Here is a 22,825-nt window from a genome sequence, read left to right on the forward strand (position 1 = left end):
CTCCATGCAGCACTGCTGCTTTGAAATGCTGTGGAGAGCATGGAGTCAGCAGGGGACTGCTTGAGTCCCCCTCTGGCCCCGTGCTCCCCATAGCACTTTCACCTTTGAAGTGTAGCAACAGCCTTAAGGCTGTTGCTACACTTAAACGTCGAAGGTGCCCTTATTGACTACCGGTAATCGAATAGTCAATGCAAATTGCATTGACTGTTCAATTACCCAATTAATCTACATTTAACATCCCTAGTTCTTTGTATACTTTCCTGGCTTCCTGCTCACTGCATACCACCTCTAACAGCATTCACTGCTATGCATTGAGTTGTGCCCTATCAATGCAAGAAGACTGCATGAGTTCATTAAACATCTTGTCATGTATACGTTTTTTTCACCTTTTAAACTGTGATGGCCTCACAGCTAGAATGAGGGCAGGTTTCACAGACAAGCTTGCAGCTGCATGCGGAAAAAGGAACAAGAATAGACTTTACGGAAGATACATTATTAAAAATAGAAGGTTAATTCTTTTACAGTGAATGAAGCACTTCACAGCAGAAAGCACATATGTTAGTACAAGGTCACATTTTACTTTTCATATTGAGTGCTTACCACTAAGTAACAGATATGGCAGCGCTCTGGACAGCAGAATCTGGTTTGCAGGCAGACATGATAGGCAAAAGGTTAGAAGGGTCTTATGCTGTAGCTTTGAAAATGTGGGAAAGGGAGATTTCAAATTATAGCATTCCTTTCCCACAGCAACCTGGGTGCTGCTTGACTGTTTGCCATGTGTTTGCATTTGCAAAGGAGGGGCTGCGGGTTTGGAGTGGAGGGGCACAGAATGTGAAGTCAGCATGTGACCTCCTGCACAACATGGTTGGAAACTACAGCCCTCCCTTCCCACAGCAACCTGGATGTTGCTTTACTATTTACTATGTGTTTGCATTTGCAAAGGAAACTCAGCAGATTTGAGTGGAGAGGCAAAGAATGTGTACAGTCAGCATGGGACCACGCTTCTCCCACACAGAATAGCTGTTCTCTGGGATCATTCTTTCAAGCCAATCAAAAACAGGACAGCACTTGTAGTTATAATTTGTTGGAGATCGGCAAACCGAAGCAAATTACCTCAGAATTATCACTTACAAAACTTACCCCATTTCACCCACGTAACCATGAGTGATATCAGCCTCCTGGCGCTAAGAAAGTAGGAAAGGGGGTGCTTACTGCAGGAATCTGGGCAGAGAGCATGATCTTTTGCTATCAACATTTCTTCTGCTGGTTCGGCATTCTGCCTGCACTAATTCTTCTCCCCACACAGCAATCAGATCCAGTGTCTCCTGCATGCTCCATGTTGGAGCTCATTTGCGACCGGGCATTCATAGTCAGGTTTGCTGCTGGGCTCACCATGCTGACCAAACAGGAAATGAAATTCAGAAGTTCCCAGGGCTTTTCCTGTGAATCTGGGAGTGAAGCAGAGTTGAAAGTGTTGGCCAGAGCGGTCACATTACAGCACTGCTGGACACCTTCTGGACTCCAAAACCATCAAATTGAAGAGAGCTGTGTCGACACTACCCTAAATTCAACCCAGAAAGATCAAATTTAGTACTATGCCTCTCATCTAGATAGAGTATAGCAGTCAGTTTTTAAAGCCCTTTAGATTGGCAGAAAGGGCTTAGAGGAGCAGACATACTCATAAAAACAACCTAAACCTGAAATCATAGTGGAGACCATGCCTAAAGAACGCACTCACATAAGACAGCCGCATTAAGGTTGCATAGGCAATCTAATTTCTGGTATTCTCTCATTTTTGAGCATTTTACTTTGCAACTGTAACATTCTTTTAATGTAGTTTATTTTACGTAGTTTTATTTACCGTAGCAAACAGAGCCAAATGCAACTTTTTAAAATAATGAGTGTTAGATACCTATCTCTCACCAGTGTATGCTGAAAATATCCCTCACTTTGTAAATTGATTTTCAGAGGTTTAGCAAGAATTACATCTCTCCACTCCAAATGCATCATCACCTACTATACACAATAAAGAGAAGTTTACAGATATTGTAAATAGCAGGTTTTTTTCTATATTATAATCAGTTAATGTGGATTCAGTTTTCTTGTATTTTTCAAACTGCTCTTTCTGATCCATTTCTGTCTTAATACAGTATATATCTTCAACCCTACTCCCCTACCCCACAGATTATAATGTTTTGAGTGCTCAGATTGTATGTTGTTTGATAATCCTTCTGCTTTAATATCTATATTTATTGTGGCCAGAACAATGTCTCTGTAATCTTGGACTTTTTCTTTAGGAGAAGGCACAAGCAAGTGTATATTGATACTGTTCTGTAGAATTTTCTGCTACACTCACCAATCCATCTCTTTTCCCTTGCAGCTTTTGTGTAGGTGCAAGTATATAAAAACTTTCTGTCAGCAAATTGAAAGGAACATAGCAGCAAGATGTCTGCCCGAAGTGGGAAAAAGAAAATGTCCAAAATGTCACGCTCAAGCAGGGCAGGTGTTATTTTCCCTGTGGGCAGGATGATGCGCTACTTGAGGAAAGGAACATACAAGTACCGGATAGGTGTTGGAGCACCAGTCTACATGGCAGCTGTCATAGAATACCTAGCAGGTAAATTAAGACGCTCATTTTGAGACTTGCTGATAATGTACAGAGACAAAGTGAAGCCCATGGGCTATGCAGGTGTGCAGCTCTTTGGTTGGTGTAGCTCTGAAAGTATATAAAATATATCAAAATGCATTTAATGGCTTGAGGTAGATTTTTTCACATATCGGAGCAGCAGGGGCAGCATGCTTGACTTCTATGTGGAAGGACTGTGTTACTGTTCTGTAATGATCTCTTTGCCTGATTTAAAAGTGTGATGGACTATAAAGAGAATTGCATCAGTACTTTTTTGACAAGAGAGGCCAGTGTTATGATGTAGAACTTTGAGAGAGTTGGATGTGCATATCAGAAGAGAAAAAAAGTAGAATTTGCATGTTACTCTAATAACATGTTCTAGTTAAACTACATTCTCTTTAACACCCATCTATTCTTATAAAAAAAATACCACAAACAAAAACAAAATCCCAAAACTTGTTAAAGTGGTTGCAAAATATGGTTGTGGTTCATCTTTGTTATGAAACTGTTTCTGCTTGCTTACATGGCCAGAAAACAAAACAAAAACCCAACCATTGCATTCTTCTCTCTCTCTCACACACACACACACACTTACTTTTAATGATGTTAGAGAATGTGTTTTAACCTTAGTAAATAAATACATAAGCTTTATGTTGTGCTATGAAATTGAACATAATGTGCCAAGGGCAGGGGTGGAGGAGGTGATACAGGTTGCTGTTGCTGCACTAGGTTTTTCCCTATGAAGACATTCAAGTTCATATTCTTATTAAGAACTAGAACTACTTAGCCTCAGATTCACCATAATATGAATTTGTCGACATCACAAAATAGCCCCTCAGCGTAATGTAACTGTACCTCTTAGGGGGAGAGCCCAGGCTAGAATTACAGGGATGTCACAGATGAAGACTGAAGTGTATTAAGAGAACTGTGAGGAGTCTGAGGCTTGGACTAGTTGAGTGTGCTGCAATTAACAATTACAGTTTATTTCGGGAGCTACATGGAGGCAACTTGCATGGAGCTTGCCTGCTCACATAACAGCATATGAGTCTAGCCACTCTATTTAGTCTCTTTTACACATATTTGATGCACTGTCTGTTACAACCCCTCTCCTTGCCAAAAAAAAATCATAAGGAATGTTTCCTTTTCAAATGCATAATACCGAAGGATTATTTTGAGACATTGGAGAAATAAGCAACTTTAGATTTCAGGGTTTTGATTATATTGTAACAGCCGGGAGCAAGTGCACTTACACATTTGCCATATAGTAATTCTGGAATCAGAATCTACCTTTATCTAAAACACTTTTTGAAGTTAGAAGGAAAAGTACCGTATATTCCGGCGTATAAGACGACTTTTGATGTTAAAAAACATCCCCCAAAAATCGGGGGTCGTCTTATACGCCGGGTATACAGCTTTGCAAAGCCGCGGAGGGGCTCCGGCGGCGGGGCAGCCCAGACGCGCCTGGGATGCCCCGCCGCCGGCTTCCCCCGAGGCTTTGCAAAGCCGCGGAGGGGCTCCGGCGGCGGGGCAGCCCAGGCGCGCCGGGGCTGTCCGCTGCCGGGGCGTCCTCAGAGGCTTTGCTCCCGGTGTCCCTGGTCTGCTGGGGACCGTCTCCAGCAGACCAGGGACACCGGGAGCAAAGCCGGGGAGGCGGAGGGGCGCTGGGGTATAAGACGAAACCCTATCTTTTAACTAAAAAATTAGGGGGTCGTCTTATACGCCCAGTAGCCTTATACGCCGGAAAATACGGTATTGTTTGCATGATGCAAATACAATCAAGCATTTCTGTTCACCTACAGCTCATCCAACTACAAGAAATAATAAATCCAGACAAATAAGAATGAAATGCCATGGATAGAAGAGCCAACCTCCAGAGAAACAGACTCAGAGTCTGAAATAATGGTTGTGCTTTTGTCTCTTTCATTTTCTAATATATTATCAATTCCGTTGTTTGCTCCAAAATCTTTTTAGTGTATACTTTTGAGTGAGCATACAAAATAAACCCATATTTTCACAGTCCTATTTTCTATATTAAGGGAACAGCATTTCCTTTCTCATTGTAGGTACCAAAGTACCTCTTACGGTGGTGCAGTTATGCTACATGAGGGCACGGACATGATTTAGGAAGACCTTGCAGAGCGTGCTTAGTCCGCTGTGGCATGAAGCATAGGTCTACTCTAAGGGGATACTTGCCTGGATGAGAAGGGAATTGGGAAGAGTGAGATCAAGAAGATCCACTATTACATGAATCCTTCAACCCACCCCCATTGCATAGCAGCTGCCTTGGGCCTTTTGAGGTTGATGTAGTCGTTAGGCTGCAATCAATACTGCACAATGGCTCTGCTGACTCAATGCTGCCTGGGGAGGATTTCTTCACTAACCACTTCTTAAGAGAGATCCCAAATCTCAGATGAGTTTTTTGGGCTTGGCACTTGGGGATTTTCTCCTAAAGATTTAATCCTGCCCTTATCTGTGGCAGCCATCACAAGGAAATAGGAGTATATTGCTAGCAACATACCTTGCACAAGGGGCTTCTAGCTTTGCAAGGCAGAGTGGCTTAGAGCAGTGTTTCTCAACCAGTGGTACGAGTACCCTTAGGGGTACTCAAGAGAAGTCTAGGGGGTACATCAGCACAACTGAAATTTGGAGAAAACTGAATTTTTGTTTTAAGTTTTACAGCGTTGTATTATTTTTGCCCTTTTTACACTCAAAAATTTCATCACCCGCCTGGCTACGATTAAGTTGTTTTAAACAAATGTGTTGTAATGGTAGACAAAATATTTGTGTGTCTGAAAACTGTAGGTACTAGGGGTACTTAATTTTTTTAAAGGGGTACTTTATAAAAAAAAAGGTTGAGAAACACTGGCTTAGAGTGAGCTGTGATAATGTACTACTAGATACTTGTCCTGTGAGCTAGAGCAATTGACATATTGGCTCTTTTGACAACTAGTCAATTCAAGATAGTTAAAAATACTCTCTTGAGAGCAGTTGATATACATGGGTCTATCGCATTTTAGAAAACAATTATAATCAGCTAGTCAACTAAATAGATAGATTATAATTCATTTGGTAACCAAAAATAAACAAAGGAACATTTTAAGAAGGCTGATTAGACTGAGATTAAATAAATAATAATTGAGAGATAATGCATCTATCCAACAGAGAGGAATACCATTTCAGCTTTTTGTTGAAGACATTAAACAAACATCTACTCTTTATTGATACTGGCGTTTCCAAACCTAAATTCCTGTGCATTGTGCAAGGGAGGTTTTTAGACAGCTTTATGAAGAGAGAATACTATCATTTCTACTGCTGTTACTGTGGTAATTCCCAATACTCATATATGAATCCTATCGATGTTTTCAGGATGTCTTTGGAAACTAGATACTTCTCCATGAACCTGTCACAAAATAAGTAATTCTAGATGGGGCTGATATTATTATTAAGACTGCCTGATATTTTTTAAAGCTATAAGCAAATGAAAAAAGACTTATAACAGAAAACTCACTGTTTAGGCTGAAGTTTTCCATGCTGTCGGTCTGTCTCTGGCTAATTTTTTTTTCCAGCCAAAATAATGCATCCATTTCCAAGGGGAGAGGAATGTGCCTATTTTAAAAATCATGAGACTTTTTTTTTTTACATACTCCAGTGCTTTGGAGCAGATACTTGAGATTTGGCAGAAGAAGACCTTTATGTCAGGAATGTGCCTTTTGTTGTCCCTGTGAAAATCTATCCAAATTCGGCCGAGTTGTAAGCCTTTGGGGGAAAAAAACCCCAACAGTTTGTATATGATCAGTAGAAAGGTCTTTGATTTTTAACAGCTAAAATCCTTGAAGAGTCTATCCTCACTGAGCCTGCTACTGCCCAGGGCTACTGGGGTTCAGAAGGACTTTTCCTGTAATCGCTGCTCCTGGCCAGGGTGAAGTTGTGTAGTGAAACTAAGAACAAGGAGCCTGTCTCTCCTGTACCCAGGCTTCATGGAGGAGGAAGTGATCTGCGCTGAATACAGAAGAAACAAAAGATGGACTGAGGGAAGAAGGGGGAAGAAGTACAGCAGAAATCTGTTTATCTGATCTAATTGGTACCAGGATCAGATCACATAACCTAATATTCAGATAATTAAGAGAATGGGAAAGTATCAGGCTGTAGCACCATCTAGCAGCTACACAAGAGATTGCCCACTTCTGGACCTGGGTGCGCTGGTTCTTCAGTTAATAAGGGGCGACAGGTAATAGAATGTCAGAGAAACAGAGTTCTACTGTATACTGGGACAAGCAATCTGGTGAGACTCGGATTGGAAGGGTAGGAGGAGATTAGGACTAGTTAGGATAGGAGACTAGGAGCTGGAGGGAACGAAGGCAGGCTGGGAATAGCTGGGCAAAAAGATTGGGAATGGAAGTTGGGAGGAGATTCAGACTGGTTGAGCCAGGAAATGAACTGGAAATAATGGGGAGGGGCAGTTTGGTACTAGGAGCCTTTTGGCAGGGGAGGAAAGAGCTCTGAGAGCAGACAGAAGAAGTGGAGAAACTGGAACTGGCTGAATGAGACTGGGGTGAGGAACTAGTCAGGAAAGAGAGACAGCTCTGAAATGAAGATGCAGTGTTGGTGAGGGTGAAATAAGAATGGTTGGGCAAAGGCAGTGGGAGAAGAAGCCAGGGGAGATTGGGATTGGATGAAGAGCTCAATGAGAGAGACTGGCAACCAGTGAGTGACGGGGAATGGAGGAAAAGAGACAGTGAAAGGGAACTAGGAGGGAGGAACTAAGAATGGCTGGAAAGGAGATTGGAACTATGAATCTAAGTAGTGGAGATTTGGATGACAAAGACAATAGCATGGGGCAAAGAGCCAGGGATAAGAATGAGACAGGACTATAACAGTGACAGAAGAAGTATAAGCACCTGTGCACTGGAATGGAAGCTAAAATTATAGCATCTGACCCCATTGCTCTGCTGTCTATCTACTTTGAAACCCACTGGCTAAGTGTATCTCCTCTCCCTCTAATATGCTGGTCCACATGAAAGATGACAACCTATTACTCATTAGCTCATGTGTCTATCTGAAGGACTGAAGGGTTCCAACCGTGCTGATGACCCATGTGGTGTCAGTACGATGTCACATGGAAAAATATACAGAGGTTTTTAGTTTGCTTTAACTAACAGACAAGGAAATCAGACATTGAAAAGCTGCATCAAAAGAACATTATTACATTTGCAAATTCAAGCAGTCAGAAGTTAGGAAATGCCAGAAAGAAGGTTGACTTTGCCTGTGCAGACTAAATGTTCAATAGCTCTTCTGTCTCCTTCATTGCACAGGATATAACTGCTCTGGGATGAATATCTATGCACAAGGGGGACAGATTAAGATCTCACAGGTAGTCTTAATTCTAGCATCTAATTACTGAGTGCTTGATTTTACAACTTTATTAATGTTCTTTTAATATAGGTTGTGTTTAATAGTTTATATTATTAAGTAGCCACTAATAATTGTTTACATAACTTATTACTAATCATTCCAAACAACTCTTGCAGCTTTAACATTCATATTTTTCTGCGTAAGTTTATTTTGTGCACTAAGTAGTAGCAAAAACTGGAGGACAGGGTTACAGTATTAACTGTTAAATCTCCTATTAAGGTGCTGAAAAAAAAATTATATTAGGGGTGCTGAGAAACTTTCAACAAAACAATTAACCCTGTATATGATGGAAATAATGTCAAAGGAGGAGAAGTGGCAGCATCCCTACTTGCAGCACCTGTGCTTTCTACTATTGTCCCTGGATTATAGCTAAGTAGTTTTCTATAGATTTCCAGTAAGTTTTCCATGAGAATAAAAGTACAATGTTAACCAATGAAGGACTTATACAGTTGTGACTTGGACCCCAGTTACAAAAGAAAAAAGCAAGAGAAGAAAGGGACATTGAACATTCTTAAAATATTCCAATATTATTTTAATGCTTGCTTAATGCAAAAAGATACCCAACAAGGCAACTTCCACCCCCATTAACATACTAGTAAAGATATCTGTCCAAGGTATAGTCACTATATACAAAGTTAAATCTGAGAAGTTAATGAATCACACTGATTGAATTTAAAATAATTAAAAACTTTATAGCAAATAAAGAAAAATCACATCTGCCTGTTAGGGATGTAAAATTTCGATTAATTGGCTAATCGAATAGTCGCTGCAATTTGTATCGACTATTTGATTAGTACATAACGGTGCCTCTGCCTTTGAGTCCCCAGTGGAGACTCAGCTGACCCTGGGCTTCATGCAGTGCTGCTGCCTTGAAACACTGCAAGGAGCCCAGCATCAGGCTCTACACGGCATTTCAAAGTGGCAGTGCACTTGGAGCCTGGCCCCAGGTTCCATATGGCGCTGCTGCTTCGCCACGTGCAGCCTTTCAAATTGGCAGCACTGCATAGCGCCGGAGGTCTGGCCCCGGGCTCCATGCAGTGCTGCCACTTTGAAGCACCCTGTCCTCTCCCCACCTCCCACCCCCCACTTGCTGCCTCTTTCTGATAGAGGCAGTTAGTGGGGGGAAGCAACTTGTTGACCAGTTCACATCCCTACTGCCTGTATGTTTCCTATAGATAGGTCACAAAAAAGGTAACTGATATTGTTGGTCACACCTAAAACCTTATTGTAAATCTAGTGCAGTGTTTCCCAAATGGTGTTCCGGGGAACCCTGGGGTTCCGCGAAGTGAAAATAAGGGTTCTGCGAGAAAATTCCATTACAATAACATGTTGTTATTAAAATAATAATAAATATTAAGCATTTATGAATTTTATTGAAACTAGTTTTCATTTGTGTTGATCTCATGACCTTGCTTAGCATTTGTTTATTATTATCCTTACTTATTTGTGGTCTACTTTTTCAGCTCCATATATAAGACTGTTATTAGGGGTTCCACAAAATTCTTTTGAGTTTAAAAGGGTTCTGTGGCCAAATAAAATTGGGAAACACTGATCTAGTGAAACTACTTTTCACATTAATTGTGAATGACCATCAATCCTTGGAGTTTCTGGAAGGGATTTGCAAACCAACAGTCAGAATCTCTGAAGTTACCTACTTGTATCCAAACCAAAATTCTTCCTTGTGTAAAATGAATCTTCACACTGATTGGTCATAGAATCATAGGGCTGGAAGAGACCTCAGGAAGTCATCTAGTCCAGCCCCCTGCCCAAAGCAGGACCAATCCCAACTAAATCAACCCAACCAGGGCTTTGTCAAGCTGAGGCTTAAAAACCTCGAGGGATGGAGATTGTACCACCTCCCTAGGTAACCCATTCCAGTGCTTCACCATTCTCCTAGTAAAATCGTTTTTCCTAATATCCAACCTAGACCTCCCCCACTATAACTTGAGACCATTGCTCCTTGTTCTGCCATCTGTCACTACTGAGAACAGCCTCTCTCCATCCTCTCTGGAAACTCCCTTCAGGAAGTTGAAGGCTGCTATCAAATCCCCCCCTCACTCTTCTCTTCTGCAGACTAACTAAGCCCAAATCCCTCAGCCTCTCCTTGTAGGTCATGTGCTCCAGCCCCCTAATCATTTTGGTTGCCCTCCGCTGGACCCTCTCCATTGTGTCCACATCCTTTCTAGGGTGGGGGGCCCAGAACTAGACACAGTACTCCAGATGTGGCCTCACCAGAGCTGAATAAAGGGGAATAATCACTTCTCTAGTTCTGCTGTAAGATGGATAGAAAGATTGCTAGAAGGCCAGGCCCAGCAGATAGTGATCAACAACTCAATGTCAGGTTGGCGGTCGGTTTCTAGCGCAGTGCCCCATGGTTCAGTTCTAGGACCGGTTTTGTTCAATATCTTTATTAATGACCAGGATGTGGGGATGGATTGCACCCTCAGCAAGTTTGCGGATGACACTAACCTAGGGGGTGAGGTAGATACGCTTGAGGGCAGAGCCCCTCATCCAGGTCATTAATAAAGATGTTGCATAAAGCCAGCCCTAGAACTGATCCTTGGGGCACTCCGCTACAAACCGACCGCCATCCTGACATCTAGCCTTTGATCACTACCCGTTGGGCCCAACAGTCTAGCCAGCTTTCTGTCTACCTTACAGTACATTTATCCAATCCATACTTCCTTAACTTGCTGGCAAGAATATTGTGGGAGACCATAATATTGTCAGTGCCCCTCAATCTAGATCCTTAGTGTTTCCTTTCTGTTCTGCTCTACTGGCCTTCAGCTAATTCTTTCAATACAGTTCAGTCTTTGCCAGCAGCACTATTACTTGTCTAGTCTTAAGAATCCTCACCATCAGAACTCTCTTTATTAGATTTTTGTTTTTTCTGTTGAATGCCCACACTCCTTTATTGTTGTAGGGGTGTTTGTAAATTTTGAGCTACTGACATTTATTGAAAGAACTTTTTTTTAACTTGAGATTTGAAGAAAGCAATATAGAATTATATGAACCAATTTTTAGCATCCTAGCTTTCACAGTGTCCATTTAGAGAAGTAGGAAAGGATCACAAACAACGTTTTCTAAATTTACATAAACATTGACTTGTTTTGTTTTATGTTTTCAGTTAGAAGTGGCAGATTTGCAATAAAAAGATTTTTAGTACAATTTTCCTTTACACGTCATTGTTCACGTAAAGTAGCTTTAGTGTAAATGAAAGTCAGGCAGTTTCTTTTTCTGAGAACATTTGCTACCATAAAAGCATAATTTCTAAGTAGACCAAAACTGGGGTTTCAGTTATTTGTTACTGTCTCTTTAAAGCAAAAACAAACAAACAAAAAATCACAATAACCCACATCTGGAAGCAATACCTTACAGCAGGGGTGAGAAAATACCAGCCCATGGACCTCATCTGGTCTACCAGGATTAGCCCCTGGGAATCCCCGCACTGCCATATATATCTGCACCTCTGCAGGTATAGGGGATCACAGTTCCTGTTGGCCACAGATAGCTATTTCCAGCCAATGGGAACTGCAATTGCCCATACTTGTGGATGCGCGGATAAATATAGTGTCAGTGGCCCACAAGGGGATAACCCTGGTGAACTACCCCCTTTTTATTGCCTTCCCTGCCTTCCAGGATTACGGGAGAAGTTGATCAGAAAGGTGTTGTTATACATCAGTTTCTGGGTTGGGGAACATGATGCTTGATTATTCCCTGACGAAAGCTTGCATTGTAATTTTGCTAGATTTCTAGTTTTTCTATAGCTGATTTTTGCCCCCAATGTGTTTGCAGCTGAAATATTAGAGCTAGCAGGGAATGCAGCAAGAGACAACAAAAAGGGAAGAATTGCTCCCAGACACATCCTCCTGGCAGTTGCTAATGATGAGGAACTGAACCAGGTATGCTTTCAGTATTTTAGTGTATGGTTGTCTGTACACTGTAGCTCAAGTACAGCTGCCATACTTAAAGTTTAGAAACAGTCCAGTGTGGTATTCAGTTGAGTATAATATGGTTCCCACTACAGAAAATGAAACAAGCTAATATAAGAACAAAAATTACTTTTATGCCATAGACTCTGAGAGTAATCCCTTGTTCTTTATGTCTTAAATGGCCACCAGCGTGTTCTGTCAAATGCTTTGCCAGTAATATATGACTGTGTAGTTGATTTGTGTGAGAGATTTTATTGGGCGTACCTCAGGACCTCAAGGGCCCTATAATTAGTTCCAGAATCTATCCTTGTCACTTTCAGTTTCAGCTATACTCTATTTGTAGTTTATTAATCAGATTCATAACTGATTATTTTTCCTGTTTGCCAGCTGAGAATGCCTTAATTGCTTTTTTGTCTGGAATTCTGAATCCCTACTCAGCAGTGTTTACCTTTGCTATTAAATAATTATTGTGAAGTACACTGTTATTTTTGTATAAGCATTATAGTACAATTACAACAAATAGAATAAAATGAGTTTTAAGTATTGTATACTTTACTTGATTACATTGCACTATGCACTAAGAGGACAGTTCTAGTCAAGAGTGAGGGCTTTTAAACAGATAGGTTATGCTTCTTTACATTGCCTCTCCCTGCAGTTGCTAAAAGGAGTGACCATTGCAAGTGGAGGGGTCCTGCCCAGAATTCAACCTGAACTTCTTGCCAAAAAACGAGGTGCCAAGGGCAAATCTGAAACTATTCTTTCCCCATCTCCTGAGAAGAGAGGGAGGAAATCCTTGGTGAGCAAGAAGAGTGGAAAGAAAGCAAAGGCTACCAAAGCCCGGGCACCCAAAAAGGTAAGCAGGAACTAGGTTTGGTATTCTGGAAGGTTAGGAGAGACTGGATGAATAAAGAATGATACATGGAAATAGGAGAAATTAGATAGGTGTCTTCCAATTGCTTATTGGTTTATTGGTATCTTGTTTGTGACATTTGGAAATGGGAGGTATGTAGGGTTTGATAATGAGTGAGAAGTACATGATCCAGGATTTTCTCTCAAAATAGTAGGAGTGGAGAAATAAGCTGTCAGATTTTTAATAAGCTTCCTGAATCGTGGCAGACAATGTTTAAAGGAGACTTTTCAGCTACATTCATATTTCCTTTTAGAATACCTGCACAAAAATCAAAACAGTCACTAGAACCCTGCTACAGCTTTGTGGTTAGGATGTTCTAGAACAGGTAGGCAATCAGATGGTGGCGGTTTGCCAGAGTTAGTGGTGGGAAGCAGCACAGACTGCCCGCTGCTGCTCTAACATGTAAAATACACCTCCTCAGGGAAGATGACAAAAATGCTGGTTCTAAAGGAAGGTAGGGGGAGGTGGCTCTGTACTCCCAGCAAGGACGGGATGGGGGGTAGCCAGCCCTCAGCGCCTCATGGTCTTCCCTCCACCAGCCCTTAGTGCCACTATGAGGACACTGCGCAGAGCTCTGGCAGCAATTTAAAAGCTGGGCCCCAAGGCAGAGGTCCCCTTTCTCGCCTCAGGTCTGTGGGCTTGCACCTCCTCATCCCCTACCCTTTTTTACCCTCCTTCCAAAAAAGCCAAATAACAAAGTAGCAGACCATCACCACTGTCTAGCTGACAACTGTAGTTTTCAGCCATACTATCATGACAAGATTTCTGGTTAAGATTTTCAGTGCTGAAGAGGATGCATTATATCAGCCCTTTGTAATTCTCTTAGACTAAAGTCTCTGCATATTCACATCAGTTTCCATTTTCTCTTCTTACCTTTTGGTCTCTTGCTGAAGACATGATTTCAATGCTTTTAGAAAAAAATAGTTGTAATTGCAGTTCCATCTATGAGAACAGTTAATGGGTTGAAGATTCTGATTGCTAAACTTTCCTTCATTGTAGGTCATCTGGTATCCCCACCCAAAGTTTTTTATCAGAAGCAGTAAACGTACCCATGTGTTAGAGTGCAGTGCTGCCAGAGATCCTTATTTTTAGCACTCCTTGCAGACTACTGGTCTTTGCTCACCAATCACTTCTAGGGTTTGCTTTGGCTTGGTCCTTTTGGTCAAGTCACTTAGACTACGTCTACACTGCGGAGCTATTTCGGGATACTAGAAGTATCCCGAAATAGCTATTCCATGTCTTTAAAGCAGCCTGCGCTATTCCAGTGTTCCTATAGCCCTCGAAGGTTAAGGGATGTTTCAGAATAGAGCTTTATTTCAAATTTCGAAATAAGCTATTTCGAAATTACCTTGAAATAAGCTATGCAATTTGCGTAGCTTATTTCCAGATTACAGTGCAGTGTAGATGCACCCTTAGAAGTTCAGAATCCAGTCCAGGGTAGCAAAAGGATGCAACAAAGGCCTTCCATTCACACTTCCTGGAGACTCTAGTAGCTTCCTCTACAATGGTATCAGTTCATGCATATGTAATGTTTTCTTCATAGAAAATTATTAGAGCTTCTCCCTGGAGTTCTGGTCACACGTTTATGCAGCATTGTTTTCTTGACTTGACACTTAGGCTAGGTCTACACTATCGGGGGTTTTTTTGGAAAAAGCTACACAAATTATGCTCCTCAATTTGCGTAGCTTTTTCCAATTGCTTTTCTGGGAGAGGCTTTTCCGCCATTTGGCCCCATCTAAACGGGGCCAAATGGCAAAAAAGCCTCCTCTTTTGAGGAGCCCTTATTCCTCTTAGAAAAAGGTATATAGAGCTCCCCGAAAGAGCGCATTTGCTCTTCCGCAAAAATAGCAGAAGAACAAATGCGTTCCCTGGACATGGCGAAGTTTTTCAACTCACCAGTCTAGACATACCCTTAGATCCAAGGCTTATTTTGCAATCCTTGTTTAGTTTTACTTAGCAAAGTTAGATGTCTTCAAGTCACCAGGACCTGATGAAATGCATCTTAGAATACTCAAGGAGCTGATAGAGGAGGCATCTGAGCCTTTAGGTATCATCTTTGAAAAGTCATGGAAATCAAGAGAGATTCCAGAAGACTGGAAAGGGGCAAATATAGTGCACATCTATAAAAAGTAAATAAGAACAATCCAGGAAATTACAGACCAGTCATCTTAACTTCTATGCTAGGGAAGATAATGGTGCAAATAATTAAGGAATTCATCTGCAAACATCTGGAAGATAATAAGATAATAGGTAACAGCCAACATGGATTTGTAAAGAACAAATCATGTCCAACCCATCTGATAGCTTTCTTTGATAGGATAAAAAATCTTGTGGATAAGAAAGAAGCCATAGATGTGGTATACCTAGACTTTAGTAAAGCATTTGATCTTTTTATCAATAAACTAGGGAAATACAATCTAGAAGGGGCTATTATAAGGTGGGTGCATAACTGGCTAGATAACCGTTCTCAGAGAGTAGTTATTAATAATTCACAGTTGTGCTGGAAGGGCATAAGAAGCGGGGTTCTGCAGGATTCTGTTTTAGGATCGGTTCTGTTCAATATCTTCATCAACCATTTAGGTGATGGCATAGAGAGTACAATTATTAAGTTTGCAGATGATACCAAGCTGGGAGGGGTTGCAACTACTTTGGCAGATAGGGTAAAAATTCAGTATTATCGGGACAAACTGAAGAAATGGTCTGAGGTAAACAGGATGAAGTTTAATAAGGACAAATGCAAAGTACTCCACTTACGAAGGAGCAATCCATTTCACACATACAGAATGGGAAGCAACTGCCTAGGAAGGAGTACTGCAGAAAGGACTCATAGTGGACTACAACCTAAATATGAGTCAACAGTGTAACACTGTTACAAAAAAAGTAAACAAGATTCTGGGATGCATCAATATGAATGTTGTGAACAAGACATGAGAAGTCATTCTTCTGCTCTACTCTGCACTGAGTAGACCACAGCTGGAGTATTATGTCCAGTTCTGGGTACCACATTTCAAGAAAGATGTGGAGAAATTGGAGAAGGTCCAGAGAAGAGCAACAAAAGTGATTACAAGTCTAGAAAACATGACCTAATGAGGGAAAACTGAAAGAATTGGGTTTGTTTAGTTTACAAAGGGGAGGCTGAGACTGAGAAGGGACATGATAGCAGTTTTCAAGTATCTAAAAATTGTTCTCCTTGGCCTCTGATAGGACAAGAAACAATGGTCTTATTTCAGCAAAGGAGGTTTAGGTTGTACATTAGAAAAATCTTTCTGTCCGGGTGGTTAAACAGTGGAATAAATTGCTTAGGGAGTTTGTGGAATCTCCATCACTGGAGATATTTAAGAGCAGGTTGGATTATCATCTATCAGGAATGATAGAAGATGCTTAATCCTTCCATGAGGGGAAGGGACTAGACTTGATAACCTCTTGAGGTCCTTTTCAGGTCTAGTAGTCTATGATTCTGTGAATTAGGACTGTTCAGCCCATTTCTGGGTTTGTTCTGCTTGACATACCGCCAGAGCTGGGAACATTCAGAGATCACTTCTAAAAAGAAAGTAAAATTACCTAATAATAATTGTAGGTCTCTCAGAATATTACCTCTACATAGTCACATCACTCTTACTTTGAATTCTACGTTCTCAAAACTCTGGGATTTAGCAGGAGAGGTTGGTTTCTTTACATCCTTGGATCTGAATGTTCTGAGCTGTGAGGCGCATTCATGCAGTCCCAATGGGACTTTTTGCAGTCTTTTTTCCTAGAAGACTTCTGAAGCTAGGTTGCACCAAGGGGTAAATCCCATGGGTGTGAATTCGCAGGTGTAACACTCTTGAAAAACTACAATTACTGGTGAGTAACTTTTCATTTAGGTTATCCAAGTGGTTGTGAGGTAAATAATTATGTGATATAGGTGCCATTGGAGTATGATTTATTTTCAAGGACTAGTGTTTGCTAACAGTTTGTTTTTCCAAGTAAATTAGAGCATTTAGCTGTGTTATTAGTTTGAATACTTTAATGCAGCATAAATAAAATAAAAACAAAAATCCTCACACTTCGGATATATGTACATACTACTAACCTCCACTGTGCTCTACCTTTACTTTGTTTAGTAAATAGTAGCGAACTGTTCTACTACATAACTTTTGGCTAGTAGAAAGCTATAGTATGGTCTTCAGCCTATAAAGTTGAGATGAAAAATTACTTTTAACTTTTGTAAGATTGTAATCAGACTCCTTTTTCCTGAATGTTATTGCTTCATTTGCCTTCCCTTCCCTTCCCCCAATAGAGCAAGCAGAAGGAAAATGAAAAAGACGGGGCCTCAAATTCAACATCTGAGGATGGACCTGGGGATGGATTCACAATTCTGTCTTCTAAGAGCCTTGTTCCAGGACAGAAGGTAATAGAAGTCAGAGAACAGATGTTATATAGTAAGATATGATCGCACCATGGAGCCGAACATCAGCAAAAGTATATTTCCCATCCTGCATGAACACAAGCACTCCCCCATCTTTCTGGCTCAGTTGTTTGGGATGTAAAGCTGGATCCAAACCCCATTGAAGTCAGTCAGTTTTGGATCAGTCCCTTCTAAGATTTGTCTGCAGACCGAAGGTTTACGAGATCAAGACTGGATATTCTTTCTTCCTGGTGAGAGTGAAATGATGATTTGGGTCTCCCAGTACAGCTATGGGGGTGGGGGGAAGGTGGCTGTGTTTTGTTATGGCCTGGCTATTCCGTTTCTCATTATGTTAACAAACCATGTTTAATGAGCTAAAATTATTGCTAAGTATTTGGGCTGGTCAGAATAAGATTTTGCCACATCCACTTTGTCCAGCTAAGCTGTCTAAGAAAATTCTCTCCTTTCTCTTTTTTCACATGGTGGTCAGGATTTTTTTTAAGCTATTATCATTGTATTTGGAAGATACTAAATAATTTCTTACAGACTTAACGATGGAGATAATCTTCAAGCTATTTCATTTTAAAGGATGGGATCTTTCAAAGAAAAATGTATTTCATGAAACTTCTGCAAATCCCATAGAATTTGCATGCTCTGCCTTATGAGAATCTCAGAACCATTTAAAAGCACTCAATCATTGGAGCTATAGGTATGCTTTGTCAGTCCTTCTTTGGCACTGGCTCTATTTGAGATCAACACCTTGGCTGTTGGCCTCAACCCCCTTAGGCACAGGAATCATATACAACAAGGCTTGTGCATTGGCACCAAACCGCCAGCACCTCCGCCAAGTTTCAGGGCTCCAGTGTCAGTTTGATCTACCACAAACTGGACGTGTTGGCCCCCACTCCCCCTGGTTCTTCAGCTCCTGCTAAGCCAGTGCTTTAGCATATGAAGGAGAAGCCCAATTTATAAATTGCATACCACAGCACATAAATCTGGCAGATTCTTTTGTAGCAATAGCGAAGCTAAATGGATACACCTTGAATCTTCTGTATTTGAGATTTGGTCCTGTTCCCAGTAACTACAAGATGTAACTTTGTACAGCCTCCCTGTAAAATGGGAAGGGCCGATAATTTACCCTGCTCCTAGAGTAGAGTTATTAAGCCTTGTTTAATAATAACAGTTGTGTAGTGTACAACATTGTTTACATCACTTAGTAGAATTGGTAAAATTCATTGTTTTCTGGCTACTAGCCCAGCATATGTTCCACAGATCAAAGGGCATTTGCAACAGCAGAAGAATCCATTATGTATCATCCAGAAGTTAAGGTCTGTGTTTCTGCTTCAGAATGAAGTAGAGACTCAGTGAGGTTAGGAAGCTTGCTCTCTGCAAATGAAGTACTCGCAGAATTTAACAGCAAGTCTTCAGCAAACATTACTTAACAATTTTCCGAAGATTATCATTTTGTGTGATAATCTTAATATACAGGCAGTCCCTGAGTTACGCGGATCTGACTTACGTCGGATCCGCAGTTACGAACGGGGCCCTTCCTCTCCCTGGTCTCCAGCAGACCAGGGAGAGGAAGCAAAGCGGCGGAACACACGGGCAGCGGACAGCCCAGATGCATCTGGGCTGTCAGCTGGCCACGTGCTCCGCGGCTTTGCTCTGTTCTGCTCCCCATCCCCCTGGTCTGCAGACCAGGGGGATGGGGAGCAAAGCAGAGCAAAGCCACGGAGCCCGAGGGCAGCAGGATAGCCACGGCGCGTCTGGGCTGTCCCGCTGCCCCCGTGCTCCATGGCTTTGCTCCGGACACCTGTGGTACAGCAGCTGGGGCGCTGCTGGTTGGTCCCGTAGCGCAGCTCTGGGCGCCACTGGACCAACCCAGCAGCACCCCAGCTGCTCTGCCCCAGGTGTCCCCAAGTCAGCAGCTGCTGAAACTGACCAGTGGCTGACTACAGGAAGCCCCTGCCCTGGGCTTCCTGGAATCAGCCGCTGATCAGTTTCAGCAGCAGCTGACTTGGGGATGCCTGGGGTTCTTAAGTTGAATCTGTATGTAAGTCAGAACTGGCCTCCAGATTCAGCCGCTGTTGAAACTGATCAGTTTCAGCAGCGGCTGAATCTGGACGCCAGTTCCGACTTACATACAGATTCAACTTAAGAACAAACCTACAGTCCCTATCTTGTACGTAACCTGGGGACTGCCTGTATCTGTCTTTTTTATTGATGAGCAAGAACAGAGAGAGAAATGAAACTGTAGAGTCTGTAGAGTAGATTTTTTTTGAACTCTCATTAAGGCTTTGGTTATTGGTTGTTTCCAATTTTGAGATTTATGTGTGGGTGGGGAATTAGGCTTGAGTCACACTAAGAACATGTAATAGTAAAGTTTAAAAGTTGGAATCAGACAACTTAATAATAATAAAATGAATGACTTGTGAAAGTGGGGTCCATCTGCCTTCTCCTGTAGTAATTAGGTATGAACATTTAACAATTAAAATTATTAAATTCTTTCTATATTGTCATCTTGCAGCTTTCTCTGACACAAAGTGATGTCAGCCATATTGGCTCCATGAAAGTAGAAGGCATTGTTCACCCAACAACTGCTGAAATAGACCTCAAGGAGGAAATAGGTAAGGCTCTGTTGGAAGTAGCAAAGGCAAATTTAGCATTGTACAGATATCTGGTCTGCTGGCTGACTACTGAAATTGAATACTCTCATTTCTGTCCTGAACACTAGTCTGGAACTGAGCAGGGATGGCAACTCCAGAAATTTGCCAAGACAAGGCTTGTTAAATATTTTATGTACAGTGCTGTAGTACATCTGGTGAAGATGCTCTGTGCTGATAAGAGCACTCCTGTTGGCATAAAGCCCCACCCTGTGAGAGTGGCATAAGCTACATTGGTAGTAGAAGCTTTTTTGTTGGCATAGTGCTAACTTATGATGCTTGAGGAGGTGGACCTAATTGGTCCTTTTTTACTGCCTTTCTTTCTCCTTTATTACTACCCTTTCAAAGTTTACGTCATTTTAGAATCCATGGGTACTAATGCAGTTAAATAATCAATTGTTGTTCAAATATTTTCCCTATGGGCGGTCCACTTCAGGTGGGCATGCACCTCTACAGCCCTTTATCAGAGATTTTCAGTTAACAGGGTCCATTTGGCCCATGCACCCTATGTCTTGTGCTGACACAGAGGCTATAAAGTACTTATAAACTGCTATTAGTTTCTTCTCAGCTGCCTTGGACTGAGATGGAGCATTGCTGTGTCCCCCTTACCTCAGCTTTATCTTTCTTAGAATACTTAGTGTAGTTAGTTGTTAATTTTAGTGTTATTATAGTTAGTATATAGTTATGTAGGGAGAGGATCATTTCTCCTCTCTTTCCCTCTAGAGCACTTGTTTCTTCCTGGCAGGGCTTCTCCAGCCTTCAAACACTACCTCTCCTGCTCAGAGACCATACTGGTGAGCAACAGCCCATCAAAATACTTATGTTGTTTGGGGGAATCCTACATTGCCAAGAAGTGCAACTTCTGTCTAGCCTCAAGCCCAGTGTGAGGAAGAATGGAGAGATTAAGATCAGACTGTTTATGATGAAGTGATCCATTCAGCCACCATCCGAGCCAGGTCAGGAGACTTACAGACCTCGCCATCCACCCACACATGTTCATCTATTTCTGGATAGATCCAGCACCACTTCTGTTTTGGAACTGCCTTCCCCTAACAAAGGGAGAAAGTGGTAGTGTCGGGGGAGATTTCCAAAAACAGAACCACTGGACTCTCACCTTTATTAGCCAGCTCCAAAACAGACTAGGTCACTGGAGATATCTACAGTCTCTGAAGCCTGAGCTTCTCGGCTTGGTACTCTTGTGTTGAAGGACTTCTCCTCTGGCCCAGATGGATCCATGGAGTCCTGGAGCACCAAGAACAAGTACACTGTTCTTATAAGACCTCTTTACCATCTTCAGGCGAGGAGGGCAAGCATAGACACTCAAAATGGGAACCACTAGGTTTAGCCCAGCCATTAGTACCTTTGCATTCATCCAAACTGTTGCCTGTGTATTCTACCTAGCCATTGGTACCTATGCATTTGGCACCCTTGGCATCAACTTTGGTACAACCACCAATGGTCCCATCAGCAACTGTGCTAATGAAGGGACTGTATCAGTACCAGTCTCTTACTCAATACCACAAGAGTTTAGTTATACAAGGGACCACTCAATAATGGATGAGTGAGAATCCCCATTCCTTATGGGTATCAACCATCTGTAGGTGCTGAGACCCTGATCTCCGGATTACTACATCCAATATTACAAGACTTTCCTCCTTTTTCTGTGGGTGTTTCCCCACTGAGTGAGATGGAGGATGATAAGTGAGTGTTTCAGTTGGTCTTGTCTATTTCTGTCCAAGATTCTCAGACATACCCCTTCAGGAACACTTTGTTTGGTAATTTCGAGAAGGATCATGCTTGCTATCATGGGTACATGTCACCCCACAATGGGCAGATTGGGCTGCCTATTGACTGTGATTTGCCAGACCACTAGTACTATCTCATAGGGAGGCCAGAGTTTCTCAACCCTCCTCTCCCCAAACTGTCTGCACATCTCACCCCAGGAAGAGACAATTGAAGAACAGGAGGCTGAGATGAATAAAGATGTTTACCCTTCAAAATCCTCATTTTTAGTCAAGGACTATTGAGATGGATTTCCAAATTTATTATCACTTGTTATAAGACTGCAGATGTTCATCCCCCCAGAGGGTTATAGCATATTCAACCAGACCACAAGCAACTTCTATAGCACTACAGAAAAATATACCAATATCTGAACTATGTAGAGCCACGACACAGGCTAATAATACATACATTATTTTAAAATAACATATACATAAAATAATACATACATTATTTTAAACAATAGGCCCTGATCCAGTCTGTCAGATCCGATGTAGCACTTGGTTCTGCAGTACTGACTTAATTTCTCATCTCTATTCTGAAGTTTCCTCCTCCATTTGTGCTTGAAGCACTAACAGGGACTTACTTGAGGAAGAGGTTATTCAACTTATACAGTAACTGTGGTACTTCAAGGTGTGTCCTGCCTTCTTCCCCCTCTGCTTCAGACTGTTTCTTCAGGAATGTTTGTGTGGAGAAGGAACTGAGGGTGGTTTGCCCACCCTCCCCTGTAGTTTTGCTGATCAGCACAAGGAGGCATAGATGCATGTGCATGCTGAATGGATGCTGCTAATTAAAAATCTCCAAGGGCTTGAGAGGCACATGTGCACCTGAAGGGGACCACCCATAGGAACACACATCTTGAAGAATCACAGTTACTGCACAAAGTGAATCACCTCTACATAGATCCCTTTCCATATTATAATTCTTTGTTTGCTTTTGAAAACATCTCAGAAGGAAATGAAATGTATTTATAATATTTCTTATGTTTTTCATCATAGGATCTCACATTGCTTTGTAAACATTAGAGTCTTTAGCATACTACCACTCCTGTGAGATAAGGAAGTACCATTATCTCCAGTGGCGGCTCGTCAAGACAGGCGAACTAGGCAGTCG

The 22,825-nt window shown here is 41.7% G+C and overlaps 1 protein-coding gene across 2 annotated transcripts in view; it reads left to right on the forward strand.

The window, feature by feature from the left end:
- The window catches only part of MACROH2A2 (macroH2A.2 histone), a 45,627-nt gene that overhangs the window by 11,072 nt on the left and 11,730 nt on the right, over positions 1–22,825 (forward strand). For both annotated transcript variants that reach the window (XM_075934945.1, XM_075934946.1), the window contains exons 2-6: positions 2,381–2,617; positions 11,834–11,940; positions 12,626–12,823; positions 17,160–17,270; positions 19,795–19,894. In XM_075934945.1, coding sequence (XP_075791060.1) covers positions 2,446–2,617; positions 11,834–11,940; positions 12,626–12,823; positions 17,160–17,270; positions 19,795–19,894 — 688 coding nt within the window. In that variant the 5' untranslated portion in view covers positions 2,381–2,445. The remainder of the gene's footprint in view (positions 1–2,380; positions 2,618–11,833; positions 11,941–12,625; positions 12,824–17,159; positions 17,271–19,794; positions 19,895–22,825) is intronic.

Source organism: Pelodiscus sinensis, chromosome 8 (genome assembly GCF_049634645.1).
Source record: "Pelodiscus sinensis isolate JC-2024 chromosome 8, ASM4963464v1, whole genome shotgun sequence".
In the NCBI taxonomy this organism is placed as follows: Eukaryota; Metazoa; Chordata; order Testudines; family Trionychidae; genus Pelodiscus; species Pelodiscus sinensis.